Source organism: Callithrix jacchus, chromosome 16 (assembly GCF_049354715.1).
Source record: "Callithrix jacchus isolate 240 chromosome 16, calJac240_pri, whole genome shotgun sequence".
Classification (NCBI taxonomy): Eukaryota; Metazoa; Chordata; class Mammalia; order Primates; family Cebidae; genus Callithrix; species Callithrix jacchus.
Genome location: NC_133517.1, coordinates 57156573 through 57174716, shown reverse-complemented (window position 1 = coordinate 57174716; position 18144 = coordinate 57156573). Strand labels below are relative to the sequence as shown.

Genomic DNA, 18144 nt, shown 5'->3' with positions numbered 1-18144 from the left:
AGTTCACAAAAGGAGAATTCCTTTCTGATAGAGATGGCCATGGAAATCACTATAGAGACATTAGTGTTTCCTTTAAAGAATGCTAGTGTTTCCACAGGTGCTGCTGAGTAGATAGGCTTTATGAGGATTGCTTAATGTATACTGGGTTTCTTTTTCTTTGGAGATGGAGTTTCGCTCCTGTTGCCCAGGCTGGAGTGCAATGGAGCAACACTGGCTCACTGCAACCTCTCCCTACTGGGTTCAAGTGATTCTCCCTCAGCAGCCTCCCAAGTAGCTGGGATTACAGGGCCTGCCACCACCCCTGGCTAATTTTTTGTATTTTTAGTAGAGATGGGGTTTTGCCATGTTGGCCAGGCTGGTCTTGAACTCCTGATCTCAGGTGATCCACCCACCTGGGCCTCCAAAGTGCTCGGATTACAGGTGTGAGCCACCACGCCCGGCCAGAATTAGTGCATTTAAACCTCACAGCCACCCTCCAAGAGGCACACTCCACATAAACCAGGAGCCAGAGCCTGCTCAAAGACAGAGAACAGCCAGGGGAAAGCAGAGGGTGAAGGGATGGAAACAAAGATGTACTGGTTTTAGAAATGCGAAAACAAGAGAAGCGCGAAACTTGGGAGGTGCCGGACAGGAGAGTGGCGGAGTGGGGTCCCACCGGGACAGTAGCAGTGATGGCGCAGCACTGCAGGGGGCAGTAGAGAGCCACCCAGACCGCCTGCAGGGAGGAGTCGTGTTCCCTAGGGGAGAGTGCTGCCTCCCAGAAGCTGTCCTCTACCAGGAAAGGGCCCTTCATCGAGACACTGCCCCTTCCTGGGAACAGTGAGCACCCAGGGCCTGGCACAGGGACAGGAAGCCTCGGCCCTCCCATGGCCAGAGATCTCTCTGACGGCTTCCCAGCTATACAGGCCCGCTGGGTCAGCAGAGGCCTTGTCTCCTTGCTGAAGAGAACCACATCACCCAGGGTAGCCTGCATGCCACTGCTGGTCAGTGAGGGGGTAGAAAGGCCCACCCCCCACAGAACAACATAGGACAAGTCTGCAGACACGGCAGTGCAGAACTTCCCATGCGGCTGAGGCCTGTGTCGACACAGCACAGAGAGCCAGCTTCTCCCACTGTCCAGTCTTGCCTCTGTCTCTTTCCTTCCACAGGGTCGATCCCATGAGTTCTTCCCAATACACTCTATACACATCAGTCTCCACAGCAGACAGCACTTCCCCGAGAACCCAACTGCCACTGCACACTGGGCCAGGGCCAGAGGCACAGGCAGGAAGGCAGGTTTGGGGCGGCTGAGCCCCAAGTGCCCAGGGAAACAGGTCATGACTGAAACTCAAAAAGCAGACAGCAGAGGAGTGTAAGAAGAGAAGCTGAAGGCCTAGAAAGGAACCCGGGAGAAAGGCAACCTTGAAACAGGCACAGAGACCGCGTGGTCCCATGAGAGCCAGCACACTCAAACCTCAACTCTGGTTCTGGAAGGGAGGAGGGAGTTACCCAGTGACTCAAAGGGACATGAGGGACCCTGGGATTCTGCTGATGCCTATCTCTGATCTGGGTGTTGATTACACGGGTGGCCGCTTGGTGAGAATTCACTCAGCAACATTCCTATGAGCTGTGCACTCCGCGATGTAAATGTTATGCTTTGGCATTTATATTTTATAAAAGGCAGGCTAAGGAAACGAGAGACAACACAGGAGGCTGAGAAGAAGCCTGAGAGGTGGAGGGAAAAGCCGTGGAGTGCGGCGGCCAAGGAGCAGGAGGAGAGGGCGTGAAGGCAGGAGGAGGTGGCACAGGTGTCCCAGCGAAGTGATGTGGACGGAGGGACCGAGGCACGGGGAAGGAACCTTCTCACCAATGAGGAGCTGGGCAGCATCTTCCACCCACTGAAACCCAGGCCCAGGGTTCACATGAACCAGCATCTGGAGTGCTCTCATTCATAGTTCCTTGAAGAAAAGATCATGGTTTGAGCTCACTCACCCTGATCCGACAAGAAGTCCAGCATGGTCTGTAGAAGGAAGGACAGGTGTCTGACAGAGAGGGCAGGGTTCCCCATCCTTCGGGAGGCGTAGACCAATTCATGGAGCAAACGCATCTGGACCGCGGCCCAGCCTCTGTGCGTGCCTGCGATGGAAGTTACAAAACGTCACAAAAGTACTTGGAGCGGGGACAGGAAATAGTTACGCTAAGCTGTAACCGTTGGCAATTTGAAGACAAATGCCTCAACTATCAAACTCAACAACCAACAAAAAATATTACATCTGCTTTTAATGACCATGTAAAATAAAGTTGGCCTGATTTTCATACAGCAAAAACAGGCATTGCATTATAGCATCTCTCTTCTGCAAAGACTGATTCCAAAATAGCCCACTTTGAAATAGTTATAAGCTTAGAACAAAAGATGGTTTTCATATATCTGAGTTATAGGCATGCATTTTTTTTCAAGAAAATACTCATATTTAAAGGGCCTTCATTATCAAAAACCAAGAACATTAAATCAAAAATATACTATTTCTCTAAAATATGAGAAAAATGAAAAGTGGATAGATAAATTAGAAAAACTTAGAAAAAAAATTAAATTCTACAGCTGCTCCCCCCAAAATAGTTTAGCATCTTTGAATTAAAGATGGAGAAATCTGGATGCACAAACAATTGAAAAGTATTTTTTCCTCTTTTTTTAAGGGTCAGGGTCTTGCTCTGTCATCCAGGCTGGAGTGTCTTGGTGCAACCACAATTCACAGCGGCCTGGACCTCCTGGGCTCAAGCAATCCAATCCTCCCATCTCAGCCTCCCGAGTAGCTGGGACTACTGAGTACACACCACCATGCCCAACTAATTTTTTTTTTTTTTTGCCTGTAGAGACAGGGTCTCCCCATGTTGCCCAGGCTTGAACTCCTGGCCTGGAGCAATCCTCCCACCTTGGCCTCTCAAAGTGCTGGGATTACAGGTATGAGCCATTGCTCCTGGCCAATCTGTGTTCTTAACACACACACCACCAATGACTCTGATAACCAACCACACTGACTGGCAAATCACTACTCCAGTTGATCCAAAACTTAGACCATGAAAAAACACAAAAAGGTCCATTCAAACTCAGACAAACCTGACACGCACTGAAAGTCTGTAATAGCTCACGATAGTCGGTTGGTTAACAAGTTATTTATTGAGAACATAATAGCGAGCCAGGCAGGTTCAGGAGAACGAGTAGGGAGAAAAAGTGCCTGCTGTCATGGCATTGGCATTCCTGTGGGAAGAGTCAGGCCGCAGCCCCGAGAAGACAAACGTGTGGTGGATGCGGGACAAACACAAACGGTAATAGTGAGGGCAGACAGGGCTGAGCGAGGGCGGACGGGGGCGAGCGAGGGTGGACAGGGCTGAGCGAGGGCGGACGGGGCGAGCGAGGGCAGACGGGGCGAGCGAGGGCGGATGCGGGGAGCGCGGACAGGGGCGAGCGAGGGCGGACGGGGGCGAGCGAGGGCGGACAGGGCGAGCGAGGGCGGATGCGGGGAGCGAGGACAGGGGCGAGCGAGGGCGGACGGGGGCGAGCGAGGGTGGACGGGGCGAGCGAGGGCGGACGGGGCGAGCGAGGGCGGACGCGGGGAGTGCGGACAGGGGCGAGCGAGGGCGGACGGGGGCGAGCAAGGATGGATGGGGCTGAGCGAGGGCGGGCGGACGGACGGGGGCGAGCGAGGGCGGACAAGGGCGAGAGAGGGCGGACGGGGCTGAGCGAGGGCGGACAGACGGGGGGCGAGCGAGGGCGGACAGGGGTAAGTGGAACTGTCGGCCAGGGCAGAGGGGCAAGGAGGTGGGCAAGGAGGTACCAGGGCCTGGCATGAGACTGGGCAGTCGCCTGATGCTGACTGGTGAGCAAACAGAAGAGAAGGGAAGCCTCCGCCCCAGCTCAAACGGCAGGGCCCTTCCTTCTATCCCACCTTTCTCTGTTTGCCCACTGATATTTGAAGACGCTGCTCCCAGCGTTCTACCACTCACAGCCCTTCCTGACCTTCTCTCAGCACCCTGCCCTGCACAGCTGACCAGTTCCTCTTCTGTACTTCCACTGCATTTTGCACACATTTCTGCCCATAGGAGTTATTTGACAGGCACCATAAGGCACCCACAAGCGCATGTATTTGTTTCTCTCATCGATCCTTAATTTCCTTGGGAGGCAGGTTAGTGTCTTATTCATTCAAGTGTCCTTAATGCCTAGCAGGGTGCCTGATAACACAGTTGGTACTTAACACATGTGGATCAAGACGAAAGGCTGATGAGAGCAAACCCTCCCGTGTTGCAGATATGGATGTTAGTATGAAGGAGGACATCGCTGTGTACTCCTTCATAACCTGCAATTAAATGCTTCAACAAAAGAAGAATAAAGTAAAAATAAAACTAGCATGCTCAAATATTGATAATTATTTAATCTGGACAATGGACTCACGATTCTATCCTAACGTGTATATATTTAAAGTATTTCATAATAATTTTTCATTGAAATCATTGGAGCTGACCAAACACACGCATGCACACATTTAAAAAACAAACAAAGACAGTACTTTATATTTAAAAAACAAACAAAAGACTACTTTATATCTTAGTAGCTCATCTTCCAGAAATCTTTTAGAATATAAAATGGCAGGACTTTTCATACAAAGGCAAGGAGAGAAGGACGAGTCCCTGCAATATTCCACACTGTCAACAGAAGCCAAGACCAAATGCCAAAATGAAGAAGAGATGTTTTTTAAGATTATGAAGCTGAAATCAATGTCATGACTAACCTAGCCACAAATTCAAAAAGGCCCAATTTAACCCTCTCAACACTACCGTATCTCGAAGGTCTTCTCACATAAGAATTCGGCAAATATCACTTTGCTGATTCTTTTAAAAATAGATAATGATCCAGTTCCTACCACAGGCGATTATGAGTAAGACCGAGCTTACATGTATTTAACAGTAAATAGTGTACAAGTCATAATTTCTATGTGACTCAAAGTGCTCCCCCTATAAAATGTGAATTCTTTTTCTGAAGACCGATTTGCAGCATATGACCTATAAAATTTTCAATACCCTTGTAATCAAAAAGTTCACCAATTTGGGGGTTTATTCTATAAATAAGTGAACTATTGCCTTTCGGCAAATACATCTGCCTTAGCTCTCTCTTTCATTCATAAGAGTTCCTGGGCAAAATTTAATCCCTTGTCCAGGAAAAGGCTTGAGCAAAAGGCATGATCAAAAATCTTCACATGCAGCAACACAAGTAAGATTTAAACGATACTAAGCAGCCCATTAAGCTGGCAAATACACACAGCACACGTCAGTGTTCCTACCTCAACCGTCTATAACCAGCTAGTGCAAATGTTCATCTCAATAAATGACAGAATACATTTTGGGACCTGAGAATACAGACAATCTGCCTTTTATTCACAGGTACAGGGTGTTAGGAGATTTCCATTAAGTTCTCTGGGAAATGTTTAAAGCAGTCCAGAGCCACAAGGGAGATGGGGTTTAAAGTGACTTTTGTGTTTTGTTAAACATATAGCCAGCTGACATTTACCATTTTTACATTATTTAATCTCGGTCAGTCACCTTCTTTCTCTAAACCTCTTTCACAAAATAATGCAAACGTCTCCTCCTGACACAGACGTCTCGATACAAAGTACCAAGTCACTTGAATGCATGCTTATTTGTTTTGTTTTTCAAAAGAAAAACAATTTCTTTTCAAAAGGAGTATGTTTCATTCATCATTCAACTCAAAAATTAAGAGCAAGAAACAAACTCAATAAATGGCAACAGACGTGTTATGGTAGCCACCCACAAGCATCTGGCCCTGCATCACCCGCATCTGCTCAGGCACCGTCAGGGACTGGCGCAGGGACACAGAGAGACACAGGGGCCTCCGCTCCCACAGAGCCTATGGGCTAGCATGGAAGGCAGATGTTAAATAATCACACCCAGTGCTTTTATTTATTTATTTTGTTTGTTTGTTTGTTTTTGAGATGGAGTTTCACTCTTGTTGCCCAGGCTGGAGTGCAATGGCGCGATCTTGGCTGCTCACTGCAACCTCCACCTCCCAAGCTCAAGCAATTCTCCTGCCTCAGCCTCCTATGTAGCTGGGATTACAGGTGTGCACCACTATGCCAGGCTTGTTTTTGTATTTTTAGTAGAGATGGGGTTTCACCATGTTGGCCAGGCTTGCCTCAAACTCCTGACCTCAGGTGATCCACCCGCCTCGGCCTCCCAAAGTGCTGGGATTACAGGCGTCGGCCACCGTGCCCAGCCCCAAACGTTTTTCAAATGTACTTACAAATTATGAGAAGTGTTGTAAGGAAGAACGACAGAATTCCATGAAGAAAGAAAAATAACAGCATTCGATAAAAGAGAAAAATAGAACAGTTCCACTTAAGGCTGAAAGGACCACCAAGGACCTCTCTGAAGAAATGGCATCCAGCTGTGACCTGAGGATGACTGGGAGTGAGGCAGGGAGAAAGGGAAGAGTATGTGTCCCCAAAGGAGGCCAGAGGCATCAGAAGACCTCAGACTGGCGCAGTCTTACATGTTATAGATAAGTGGCCTCAGGATAGGACAAAAAATAAAAACGACTCCTAGGATAACTTCCGCAGAGCCCAGGAGGCTTGCTTTACCCTGAAGCCAGCCTGGAGTTATATTCAAAGAATGCAAAAGAAAAAAAAAAAAGGAACTGAAAAGCAATTTAAATCTTGCCTGAAGTCTCTTAAAAGCACACCAAATGGGGATTCCATTCACAAGTGCACAGAGAACCTATTAAAACACACTTCCTCATCACTCCACAAAGCAACAGTGTGATTTGGTTGCTTTCTTCTTCCTCAACACTACTCCTTCCCAATCCAGTTTCTCCAGAATCCAGCCTAAATGAGCTTAGACACCCAACTCGCCGCAGCTAAGACTTCGGGGTCTAATCTCTCCTCTTCCAACAGTAACTCTTAGCATTTTTTTTTTCAAGATGGAGTCTCACTCTGTCACCCAGGCTAGAGTGCAGTGGCACATTCTTGGCTCACTGCAACTGCCACCTCCCGGGTTCAAGCAATTCTCCTGCCTCAGCCTCCTGAGAAGTGGAGACTACAACTACACACCACCATGCCTGGCTAATTTGTATTTTTTTGAGTACAGACAGGGTTTTATCGTGTTGGCCAGGCTGGTCTCAGACTTCTGACCTCAGTTGATCCACCCACCTTGACCTCCCAAAGTGCCAGGATTACAGGTGTCAGCCACTGCAGCTGGCCACTCAGCGTTTTTTTGTTGTTGTTTTTTGGTGGGGGACAGTTTCGCTCTATTGCCAGGCACCAGGCTGGAGTATAATGGTGCAATCTCAGCTCACTGCAACCTCCGTCTCCGGGGCTCAAGCAATTCTCCTGCCTCAGCCTCCCGAGTAGCTGGGACTACAGGTGCACCACTACGCCCAGCTAATTTTTGTATTTTTTAGTAGAGATGGGGTTTCACCATGTTGGCCAGGATGATCTCGATCTGACCTCGTGATCTGCCCACCTCGGCCTCCCAAAGTGCTGGGATTACAGGTACGAGCCACCACGCCCAGCCCACTCTTAGCCTTTTAAAATGAAAATCCTACCAGTTTTAGGGTTTATCCAGTTGTTTTGTCCAAAATTAACTGTTGCTAGGGCAGGCCCCTCCCTGGCCCTCATCCACAACCAAAGGCCAGGAAGGGGCCTGCCCTAGAAACAGTGCTTCATTGATAAGTACTCCTTGTGGTGGGGGGGGCCCAGGGGAGGGACAGGCCTTACAAACCCCTTTCACACTACCCTCAGGGGATGCTATGGGAGGCTGGCTAAGCCTGACCAAGGATCTCATTTGACTAACAGCCACAAACACTTGCTGAGCACCATCCAAAGCTCCTCACAGGACTGACCAATTCAATCCTTACAACCTCCACCAGTAAACTAGTGCCCCACTTACATATGAGAGTGTGGGCACAGAGGACTCAGGGACACAGCCAGGGTCAGTAATGGGGTCCTGCGCTCTCACCAGCTGTATGACTTCAGGAGTAACACTGCGCCTTGTCCGCCCTGGTCCCTTACATGGCACCTGGAACACACGGTCTCTACTCACCAAGCTGTGAGAACTGAGGTTACACATGTGAACCTGCTTACCACGAGACCACAGCTAGCCTTGGCGTGGATGAGAAAGAGACGCCTGTAGGCAAACGCAGCCTGCAGGCACAAGGCTTAGCAAGGCACGCCCACAAAATCCCTGTGGGAAACAGCAGTACCCCTTCAGCGCCCCTTAGTCTGAATGCACCCAGCCTGAGCCACAGATGGCTGTCACGCACAGCCCAGCACCCCGCACAGGCCGCGACCTTACAGTGAGCCTGCCCAGCACACCGACCCTGCCCAGCATAGCCACCCTGCCCAGTACAGCGACCCTGCCCAGCACAGCGACTCTGCCCAGCATAGCCACCCTGCCCAGCACAGCGACCCTGCCCAGCACAGCCACCCTGCCCAGCATAGCCACCCTGCCCAGCACAGCAGCTACTCCAGCTATGTCACCTAAAATACCAGGAAATAGCAAAGAAAATTTGAACAATCACCTTTTTTGTGTGAACAATCAACTTTTTGTAACATCTAATAAGAACCATTTTTTTAAACTTTCATTTTAAGTTCAGTGGAACAAGCACAGGTTTGTTACACTGGGAAACTTGTGTTGTGACCCAGGTATTAAGCTCAGTACCCATTAGTTATTTTTCCTGATCGTCTCCCTCCTTCTACCCTCTACCCTCATCATTTAGCTCCCACTTATAAGTGAGAACATGCAGTACTTGCTTTTCTGTTCCTGTGTTAGTTTGGCTAAGGATAATGGCCTCCAGCTCCATCCATGTCCCTGCAAAGAACATGATCTAATTCTTTTTATGGCTGCATAGTATTCCATGGTGTTAGATGTACCACATTTTCTTTATCCAGTCTATCATTGATGGGCATTTAGGTTGATTCCATGCCTTTTGCTATTGTGAATAGTGCTGCAGTCAACATACATGTGCGTGTGTCTAAACAGAATGATTTAATGAAATGTAAATTGTTCTATTATAAAATTTTTTAATAAATAAAAATAGCCCTAAAATAATAGTATTTTTATTTATTTAAAAAAATTATGCTATAAAGGTATAGTACTAAAAATAGTGTGGTAATGGTGAAATACCAGATAAATAGGTCAATGGAGCAGAAGAGACAGCTCAGAAATAGAACCTTGTAACCACAGTCAACTGGTTTTTGACAAAGCAGCAAAGGCAATCAGTGGAGCAAAGATAGTCTTTTCAATAAATGGTGCTGAGATAGATGGACATCTACCAGCAAAAAACCTCCAGGCACAGACCTTATACTCTTCACAAAAATTAACTCAAAACAGACCAGAAACCCAGTGAAGAATGAGAAAAATCCAAACCTCCCGAAGTTAACACGAGAAAATCTAGGTGACCTTAGGTATACCAGTGACGCTTTAGATACAACACCCAAGGTATAATCCATGAAGGAAAGAACTGATAAGCTAGACTTCGTTAAAATTTATAACTTCTGCTCTGCAAAAGACATACCAAGAGAACGAGAAAACATGACACGGACTGGGAGAAAATATTTGCAAAAGGCACAACTGATAAAGGACTGTCATCCGAATCATACAAAAAACTCTTAACATCAACAGCAAGGAAATAAACAATCCAATTAAAAAGGGGGCAAGAGGTCTGAACAGACACTTCACCGAAGAAGATATCCAGGTGGCAAAGAAGCAAAAGAAAAATGCGCAACATCATATGCCATCAGGGAACTGCACAGTAAAGCAATGAGATACCTCTAAGAATGGCCAAAATCTAAAACACTAACAACTCCAAATGCTGGCAAGGACATGGAGCAACAGGAGCTCCCATTCGTTGCTGATGGGGATGCAAATGGTACGGCCACTGTGGAAGACAGTTTGGCAGGTTCTTACAAAACTAAACATATTTTTACTGTATCAGCCGGGAACCATGCTCCTTGATATTCACCCAAATGAGTTGAAAACTTATAGCCATACAAAAACTTGCACACAAATGTTTACGGCTGCTTTACAATTGCCAAAACTTGCAAGCAACCAAGCGGTCAATCAAGATTCATTAGATGAACGTATAAATAACTGTGGCATCTTCTGATAGTAGAATATTATTCAGCACTATAAAGAAATGAGCTATCAAGCCATGAAAAGACATGAAGGAAACGTAAATGCATACTACTAAGAGAAAGAAGCCAATTTGAAAAGGCTACATATTGTGTGATTCCAACTATATGACATTCTGGGAAAGGCAAAACTATAGAGACAGTAAAACGGTCAGTGGTTGCCAGAAGTAATAGGGAGGGGCAGATGAGGAGACAGGGCACAGAGGATTTTCAGGGCAGGGAAACTTCTCTGTATGATATCATAATCGTGGATACTCGTCAGGACACATTTGTCAAATCACACAGAACGTACAATGCTGAAAGTGAACCCGGATGTAAACTATGAACTTTGGATGATGACGATGTGTCAACACAGGTTCATCAATTGCAACAAGTGTACTACCCTGGTATGGGCTATTGACAGTGGGGAAGTCTGTGGGTCTGCAGGGCAGGAGGTAAGTGGGTCATCAGCCTCAATTCACACAATCTCACGGTCCATCTAAAGGCGCCAGTCATGAAACAAGGGCTCGGGAGACAGGTTCCATCCCATCCCTCTGGGGAACACAGAGGAAAAAGAAATTAGAGAAAGGGAGGGCAGGTGACAGGGCACGTGCAGAAAAACTGTCATGAACCTCACCTCAGCGCACACCTTATCCATCTTTGTGCATGACCTCGCCAGGTCTCCTCTTTTCTATACCCTGACATGGTTTTGGGGGTTTCTTTAATTAAACATGGGGCTTGTCACCTGTCTGTGCTGGATGTGCTGGTGATTGGACTCATACTGTTAGCGGAGTTCATTTTGAACCTGGATTTTGTCCTTTGCTTTCATCTTAGTACTGAGTGCGAGAGGTCAACAGCGGAGTTGGGGACCCTCTCCAGCAGGCCTATTCTGCAGGGATGTCCTGGTGCTTGCTTTGTGCTGGACACCATGCCACATGTTGAGGGGGAACACACAAAGTCCCAAACTCCCTGACAGATCTCAGCCATCTTGCCCTAGCAGACAGCGTGACAGGCTTGTCTCACTTGCCCGTAATGTCATCAGCATTCCGCCTCACCCTGTGGCTCCAGAGAGGCAGGATATCTTAGGGTCTAAAGACAAAAACCCTCAAAAATTGGGGATTCATATGGGGATCTTGATGGGACTTGGGAGATTTTCAACCCTGAATACATCTGCTTGCACGCAGGGCCTCAGCTCTTCCTGGCATAGCTTCAGGCCAGACCACAGCAGTCCAGAGCAGAAGTGTCCTCCCCACGTTGCAAAAGCACCCCCCAGGTCTAGTTCTATTCCCTGGAGAGAAATAGGAGCCTAAAGTGCTGCGTGCGCTCCATCCCATCTCCCTCCACTCCCCTCCCTCCCTGCCTGAAGGACTCCTCTGGCTACACTCCTCACTTAGTCTGCACTTTCTCTTCCAAACCCCAGTGCCCTCCTTTTAAATGAGGCAAGAGGATCACTTCAGCCCAAGAGCTTGAGGCCAGCCTGAGCAACATAACAAAACCTCATTTCTAATCAATGAAAATGAATACATGCTTTCAGATATCACCGTGTTCTCAGCCAGGGATTTCACAAAGCATTGCTGCCATGCCAAATCTGGCCACCATGTCCTAATGTGAACAGTTTCGTGGTTTACACACTGCCCATGGCTGTTTTCACACCCCAACAGCAGGGTCGGCTCATTTCCACAGAGACTGTGAGGCCCATGAAGCCTACAATACTTACTCTCTGGCCCTTTACAGAGAAAGTTTGCTGACCCCTACTCACAGCTAATCAGAATGCCTCCTGAGAATCTGATCTGAGATTCTATCAGATCTAAGTGTTGCCTTGGGAAGATGACTGAACAGTAAGAAGTCTGGGGAGTGTGACTTAGGAGGATGGTCACAGCAACATTAGACATGTAAGTTATTAGCAGCTCCGGAAGGACCTGAGAGCTCTGGGCAGACAGCGGGAAGCTGTCACATGTGAGAGGAAGCTGTCTACTTCCACTGGACAGGGCAGACCTCCTTCGCCATCGCGTCACTCACCCAACATACCACTTGTAATGGGGCAGGAGTCTAACTAATTACCTGTCGAACCAATGTACCAAAAAGTCCAGTAGACATGTCTTCAGATATTCCAGCAGGTGAAAGTAAGGAGAAACATAATTTTTAAATCCATGTTGGTGAGAGCCCTAACAATCAGAATTATCCAAAGTAGAACTGGATTTGAAGCCATGAGCACCTCCAGTCAGCAGAGGCCAGTGAAACTGATGGACATGACCACATAAAAAAGATGCTGAAGAATCCATTTTACCCTGGTAGGAAATTAACCTAGATGACATCTCCGTTCTTTTCCTAGCTAGAAGCGTATGCCTTCACTAACTCTAGGCTTGAAAAAAAAGTGCTATATGTTTCCTATCTAAAAGCAACCCCTCAAACATGGTTTGTTTTTGTTTTTTTGAGAAGGTCTCTCTCTGACGCCCAGAATGGAGTGCAGTGGTGCAATCCCAGCTCACTACAACCTCCGCCTCCCAGGTTCAAGCGATTCTCATGCCTCAGTATCCCAAGTAGCTGGGACTACAGGCGCGTACCACCACGCCCAGCTAATTTTCATATTTTTTGGTAGATACAGGGTTTCACCATGTTGCCCAGGCTGATCATGAGTTCCTGACCTCAAGTGATCCACCTGCCTTGTCCTTCCAAACTTCTGGGGATTACAGGAGTGAGGTACCTCACCTGGCCCCAAAAAATATTTTTTCTCCTCCTAATTAGACTTTGCCTAATACAGAGCATTACCCTTATACATATTTGTTATTAGATTTATAGCTTTATTTTTAATATGTATTGCCCTGCATTAATATTTCAGAGTAAGAATTTACTTAGCATAGCTGGGGTAGACACATATACCCAAGCATATTTATTCCTGCTTGACTTGTGCTAACCTAACTACATATCCTAAGTAAAATTCATTAGGTATTTCCAGTATTTGATTGATGAGGACATACCATGCCAATGAACTCAGAGGCGATTTCTAACTCCCCCTGATAAAGATTCAAAAATCCGAACCCCAAAGCAAAGTACATTTTCTTATCATCTGATGATAGTAGGTACCCAACTACTGGGCAGGGATCTAGTCATCCTTGAGCCGCCAGTGCCAGTCACAATGTGTGCCAAGCAGAGCAGGGGCCCAAACAGCATGTGATCAGCCAACAGAAAGCAACACCTCGGCGCCGGCAAGGGGACTCCAGTACCTCTGCTGAAGTCTTTTGGATCCAGTGACAGACTGTAGCCGGGGAGCGTTTCCAGGAGGAGTTTGTAGCAAGCCCTCCACCCAGGCTCGGCGATGCTGGGGGCCACGCACTGCATGGCAGCCACGCGCTTGAAGAATGCAGACTTGCGATGGAAGCCGATCAGCTCATAGAGCTCGGAGAGGATGCTGTAGCGCTGAATTTTCTCTTCCTCAGAAAGCTGAAGCACAGAAAGAAAGTGAAAAAGCTTTTGAAAGAAGCTTGTCAGTAAAAAGAGAAACACAGGTTAAAAACGTTTCTTCATAAAACAAAGACCTGAGGAAACATTAAGGAGAGGGAAAGCCTGATGAGCAGCGCTGGGCACAGGCCCAGGGCAGCACCGGGTGGCTCGAGACCATCCCAGCCATTGCTGCAGATGCAACAGTCCTCCTGTTAACACAGCTCAGATTCTCTGCTACAAAGATACTTGCTAAAAATCACACGAGACCTCTACTTTAAGTTCCTGAACAAATAAAAAGAAAAGGAACAAGAGTTCATCTAGACAACAGGATTCTAACAAGGTCTTTCATCAAACACAAAAAGTCTTAAACACAAGAATACACAGAACCATGGAACTGGGTAATGAATCGTTTACGGTAACACCAATGAAATTAGATTTAAGACTTACGGAAAGTTTTTTTTTTTTTCCTTTTTTGGGTACATTCAAAGAACATGCAAGATTGTTGCATAGGTACACACATGGCAGTGTGATTTGCTGTCTTCCTCCCCTTCACCTATATCTGGCATTTCTCCCCACGCTACCTCTCCCCACCTCCCCACCCCAACAAAAAGTTTTCTTTCATCTAAGACCCAACTGAATCCTCCGAACAACCCTGTAGTGTAGCAATCTTCTGTTTCTTCTTTTTTTTTGAGACAGAGTCTCACTCTGAAGCCCAGGCTGGAGTGTGGTGGTGTAATCTTGGCTCACTGCAACTTCTGCCCCCTGCAGGTTCAGGCAATTCTCCTGCCTCATCCTCCTGTGTAGCTGAGATTACAGGTACCCACCCACATGACTGGCTAATTTTTGTATTAGAGATGGGATTTCTCCATGTTGGCCAGGCTGGTCTCAAACTCCTCACCTCAGGTGATCCGCCCGCCTCGACCTCCCAAAGTGCTGGGATTACAGGTGTCAGCCACTGCACCCAGATGACAACTTCTGTTTCTTCAGCACCTACGGTATTGGCAGCAGACTTAATGTACCTGATTTACTCAATACAACCATCTGTGAGCTGGCAAATAAGGACATTAACAGCTCAGGGACACAGTAATCACCTGTGGAAAATCACACAGCCAAGAAGTATCAGCGACAAGACCTGACTCTGGGCCTGGGTTCTGCCCACTGCACAGCTGCCCTCAGAGAAGGACGGCAGAGCCCACTCTGCTGCTCCAGGAGCACTGCTTAAGGAAGCGCTTCTCTCTCTCCCTGCCCTTGACGATGACTGTTTCCCTGATGTTCCTGTGAGTAGAGAGCCTTAGCTGGAATATCCTTGCAACTCGGGCCTCCAAACCCCGCTTCCATCCCCTTTCCTTTGCGCTCACTGCCATGGCCTCGCTGGGGCCCTCGTCAACCGTCATCTGGAAGACAAATCAGCATCATCTTCCCACCACGTCTCCCCCTTCCTTCACCTATCCACACACCCCTGCCAGACTCAGGTTCCTGAGACATGGCTCAGAGCCTATCACGCCAGCCATGGTGTGAACATGCCTCCCCAAAATTCACGTGTTGAAAGCCTAGCCCCCAAGGTGATGGTATGAAGATGTGGGGACTTTGAAAAGCGATTGGGTCAGGAGGTGAAGCCCTCAAGAATGGAATTAGTACCCTTATAAGAAGAGACCCTGAAGAGCTAGCTCACCTCTTCCACCATGTGAGGACGCAGAGAAAAGATGGCAGTCTATGAACAAGCAAGTGGGCCCTCCCCAGACACCAAACCTGCTGGCACCTGGATCATGGACTTCCAGCCTCTAGAACTGTGTGCAATCAATTTCTATTGTTTACAAGCCACCCGGTCTGTGGTTTTGTTAGAGCAGCCTCACCAAAGTAAGACAATCTCTGTCTCGAAACCACTAGGGTCCCCTTCAGGCCATAAAATGGAGCTCAAATGCCTTCACAGCCATGCCAGGTCCTCCGCAGTTAGCTCCAGCCTGCTCTGGGAACTCGAGGTCCCACTGTCTACCTATCACCTCACCAAACTGAACAACTTTAACTCATTTGTTTCTCATTCTGTCAACGCATATTCCCTGAATGCCTACTCTGTGCCGGCCACTCTTGTGGTGGGGGATACAGCAGTGGACAAAACAGGCTAAGACCCCTACCAGGAGGGCCTCCGTGCTAATGATGGGCTAGTCCCCTGGCTTAGAATCAGTGGGGAAGATGACAATAAATCAATGAACAACAAAATAAAATAACTGCTCTAAGTCCAATGAAATAACTTTGACACAGAATCACGGGTGGCAGCTTGTGAGGACTGCACCAGGTGACGCCGCCAGGATGCACAGGTTCTCTGCTCCTGCACTCCCTCTACTTCCACGTCTGACTCTCCCTTCGGAGGCTCAGTTCAAATGCCACGCTCTCCAAGAAGCTCATCCTCATGCCTTTCAGCTGGAAGCTGCCGCTTCCTCCTTCCCTAAATTCTCCTGACCATGCTGGACTCCATGTCCTTTCTCTGTGTCTCTCATACTATTTATGTATGCATCGCATCTCTGCACCCCTACTTTCCCTAAGTGAAAGGTCATTTCACATTCACCCCAACGAAGTGTGAGAATCACCACTACTCTACCTGCTCACCAGCATTATGATAATATCAGTCTTTTTTATTTTAGACGTTCTGGTGGCTTTAACTTCCATTTCCCTGAAAACTAATGATGTTGAACCTTTTTCATATGATCACTGGCCACCACTATATCTTCCTTTGTGAAGTGCTTGTTCAAATCTTCTGACCGTTTTTAAAATTAGATCGTGTGTTTTATTATTGAGTCGTAGGAGTTCTGTATATATTCTGAATGCAAGTCCTTAGTTATATATGTTTTGCAAATATTTCCTCCCAGTCTATTGCCAATTTATTTTCCTAAGGGAGTCTTAATAAGCAAAAGCAGTTCATTGTGCTGTAGCTCAATTTATCAGTTTTTTCTTCCACAGTTAATGCCTTCTATGTTCTAATCTAAGAAAAACCTTTGCCTGAGGTCACAAAGATATTCTAAGTTTTCATCTGAAGTTGCTGTCTAGGTATATGGTCCATGAATATTCAAATCTGAGTAGTACATGGCCTCTCCCTTTCCAGGAATGTGCAGTACAACACCAGAAAGAGACCCCAGTGCAGGCGGAGAGCAGCCAGGGAGGGGTGGAGGAGGGATGTAAAAAAGAGGCGGGGGTTGGCCAAGGCACAGTGGCTCACGCCTATAACCCCAGCACTTTGGGAAGCCACGGCAGGCAGATCACCAGAGGTCAGGAGTTTGAGACCAGACTGACCAACATGGAGAAATCCCATGTCTACTAAAAAATACAAAATTAGCCAGGCATGGTGGCACGCGCCTATAGTCCCAGCTACTCGGGAGGCTGAGGCAGGAAAATCACTTGAATCTGGGAGGTGGAGGTTGTGGTGAGCCAAGATCGCGCCATTGCACTCTAGCCTGAGCAACAAGACCGAAACTCTGTCTCAAATAAATAAATAAATAAGAAGAGGCGGGGGTATTTAATGCCTTTATCACAAGCCTGGAAATGCCCAGACCTTCAGCTGCTCCCACCGTGTGCCAAAAGGGATAAAAGATGTTGGGGCAGAGAAGACAAATAGTGATATTAGCCAGTGCCCTTAAAGAGGCCACCATCTAAAATAAGGACGACACCCAGGGAAGGTCGTTTCATTGATCCTTTCATGGAACCTATCCGAGAGGAAAGGTTGTAATACTACGATCAGTAATACATTATTTCATTCCTCCTACCATTTCAGCATAATAAGAAATCAAATGATAAACACTATATTGCAAACGGAGTTGACAACACTTCAAAGCCCCAAAACGGATCCTTAATGGGAAAAGCTTGGGCGCAACTGCTTTTGGGCACTAGGCAGACACTAGACTAAGAAGCCGATAGGTTGACACAGGCACAAGGAGCCGGGGGATAGAGAACAGTCCCAGGCAAAATGCCAGGCCAAGGTCCTCACAAAATCTTGAAACAAGATGAAATCCCCAAACTCATTTCCAACCTGCTGCTCTTTCAGGGAATATTAACCAGCACGTCTTTGTTCTAATTTTTCAACAGGCTGCACAGTCACGAAGTCCGAGTTCAGGGCCCAGATGCTTATGTGAGGTTCCAACGGAAGTGGCTCAAAGACTACTCAAGACGAGCAGCCTTACTCACAAGACAGACTCGGGGGGGATCCAAACACTAATTCACTACCCCATTTCCAAGTAGAAAGTAAGTTCAGATCTTCTTTCTTCTGCTGATAAGAAATACAGTGGTAACATCAGTGGGAAACTCCAGACGCAGGACTGGTCTCCGGCAGGATGGTAATGAAAGGAATACGAACTGGACCTGTGAAGTCCTGAGCTCCAGGGACACCTCTGCATATCCTTAAGAAATAGGGATCATCAAATCTAATTATGATTGTTGAAAACACTAAATGAAAAAATGCAAACACTCAGCATAAGCCTAAAACTCTCAGTGAGTGTTCAAGAAACAGAAATATCACTGTTAGTTAATGCCTTTGAAATCACAGGTTCTAACCCCAAGTTAA

The 18144-nt window shown here is 47.2% G+C and overlaps 1 protein-coding gene across 17 annotated transcripts in view; it reads right to left on the bottom strand.

Moving 5' to 3' along the window:
• TRAPPC9 (trafficking protein particle complex subunit 9) overlaps positions 1 to 18144 on the bottom strand; it is a 714602-nt gene that overhangs the window by 614123 nt on the left and 82335 nt on the right. For all 17 annotated transcript variants that reach the window (XM_054246591.2, XM_078353100.1, XM_078353106.1 and 14 more), the window contains 2 exons: positions 13379 to 13595; positions 1972 to 2115 (listed from right to left, as the gene is read on the bottom strand). In XM_054246591.2, coding sequence (XP_054102566.2) covers positions 1972 to 2115; positions 13379 to 13595 — 361 coding nt within the window. The remainder of the gene's footprint in view (positions 1 to 1971; positions 2116 to 13378; positions 13596 to 18144) is intronic.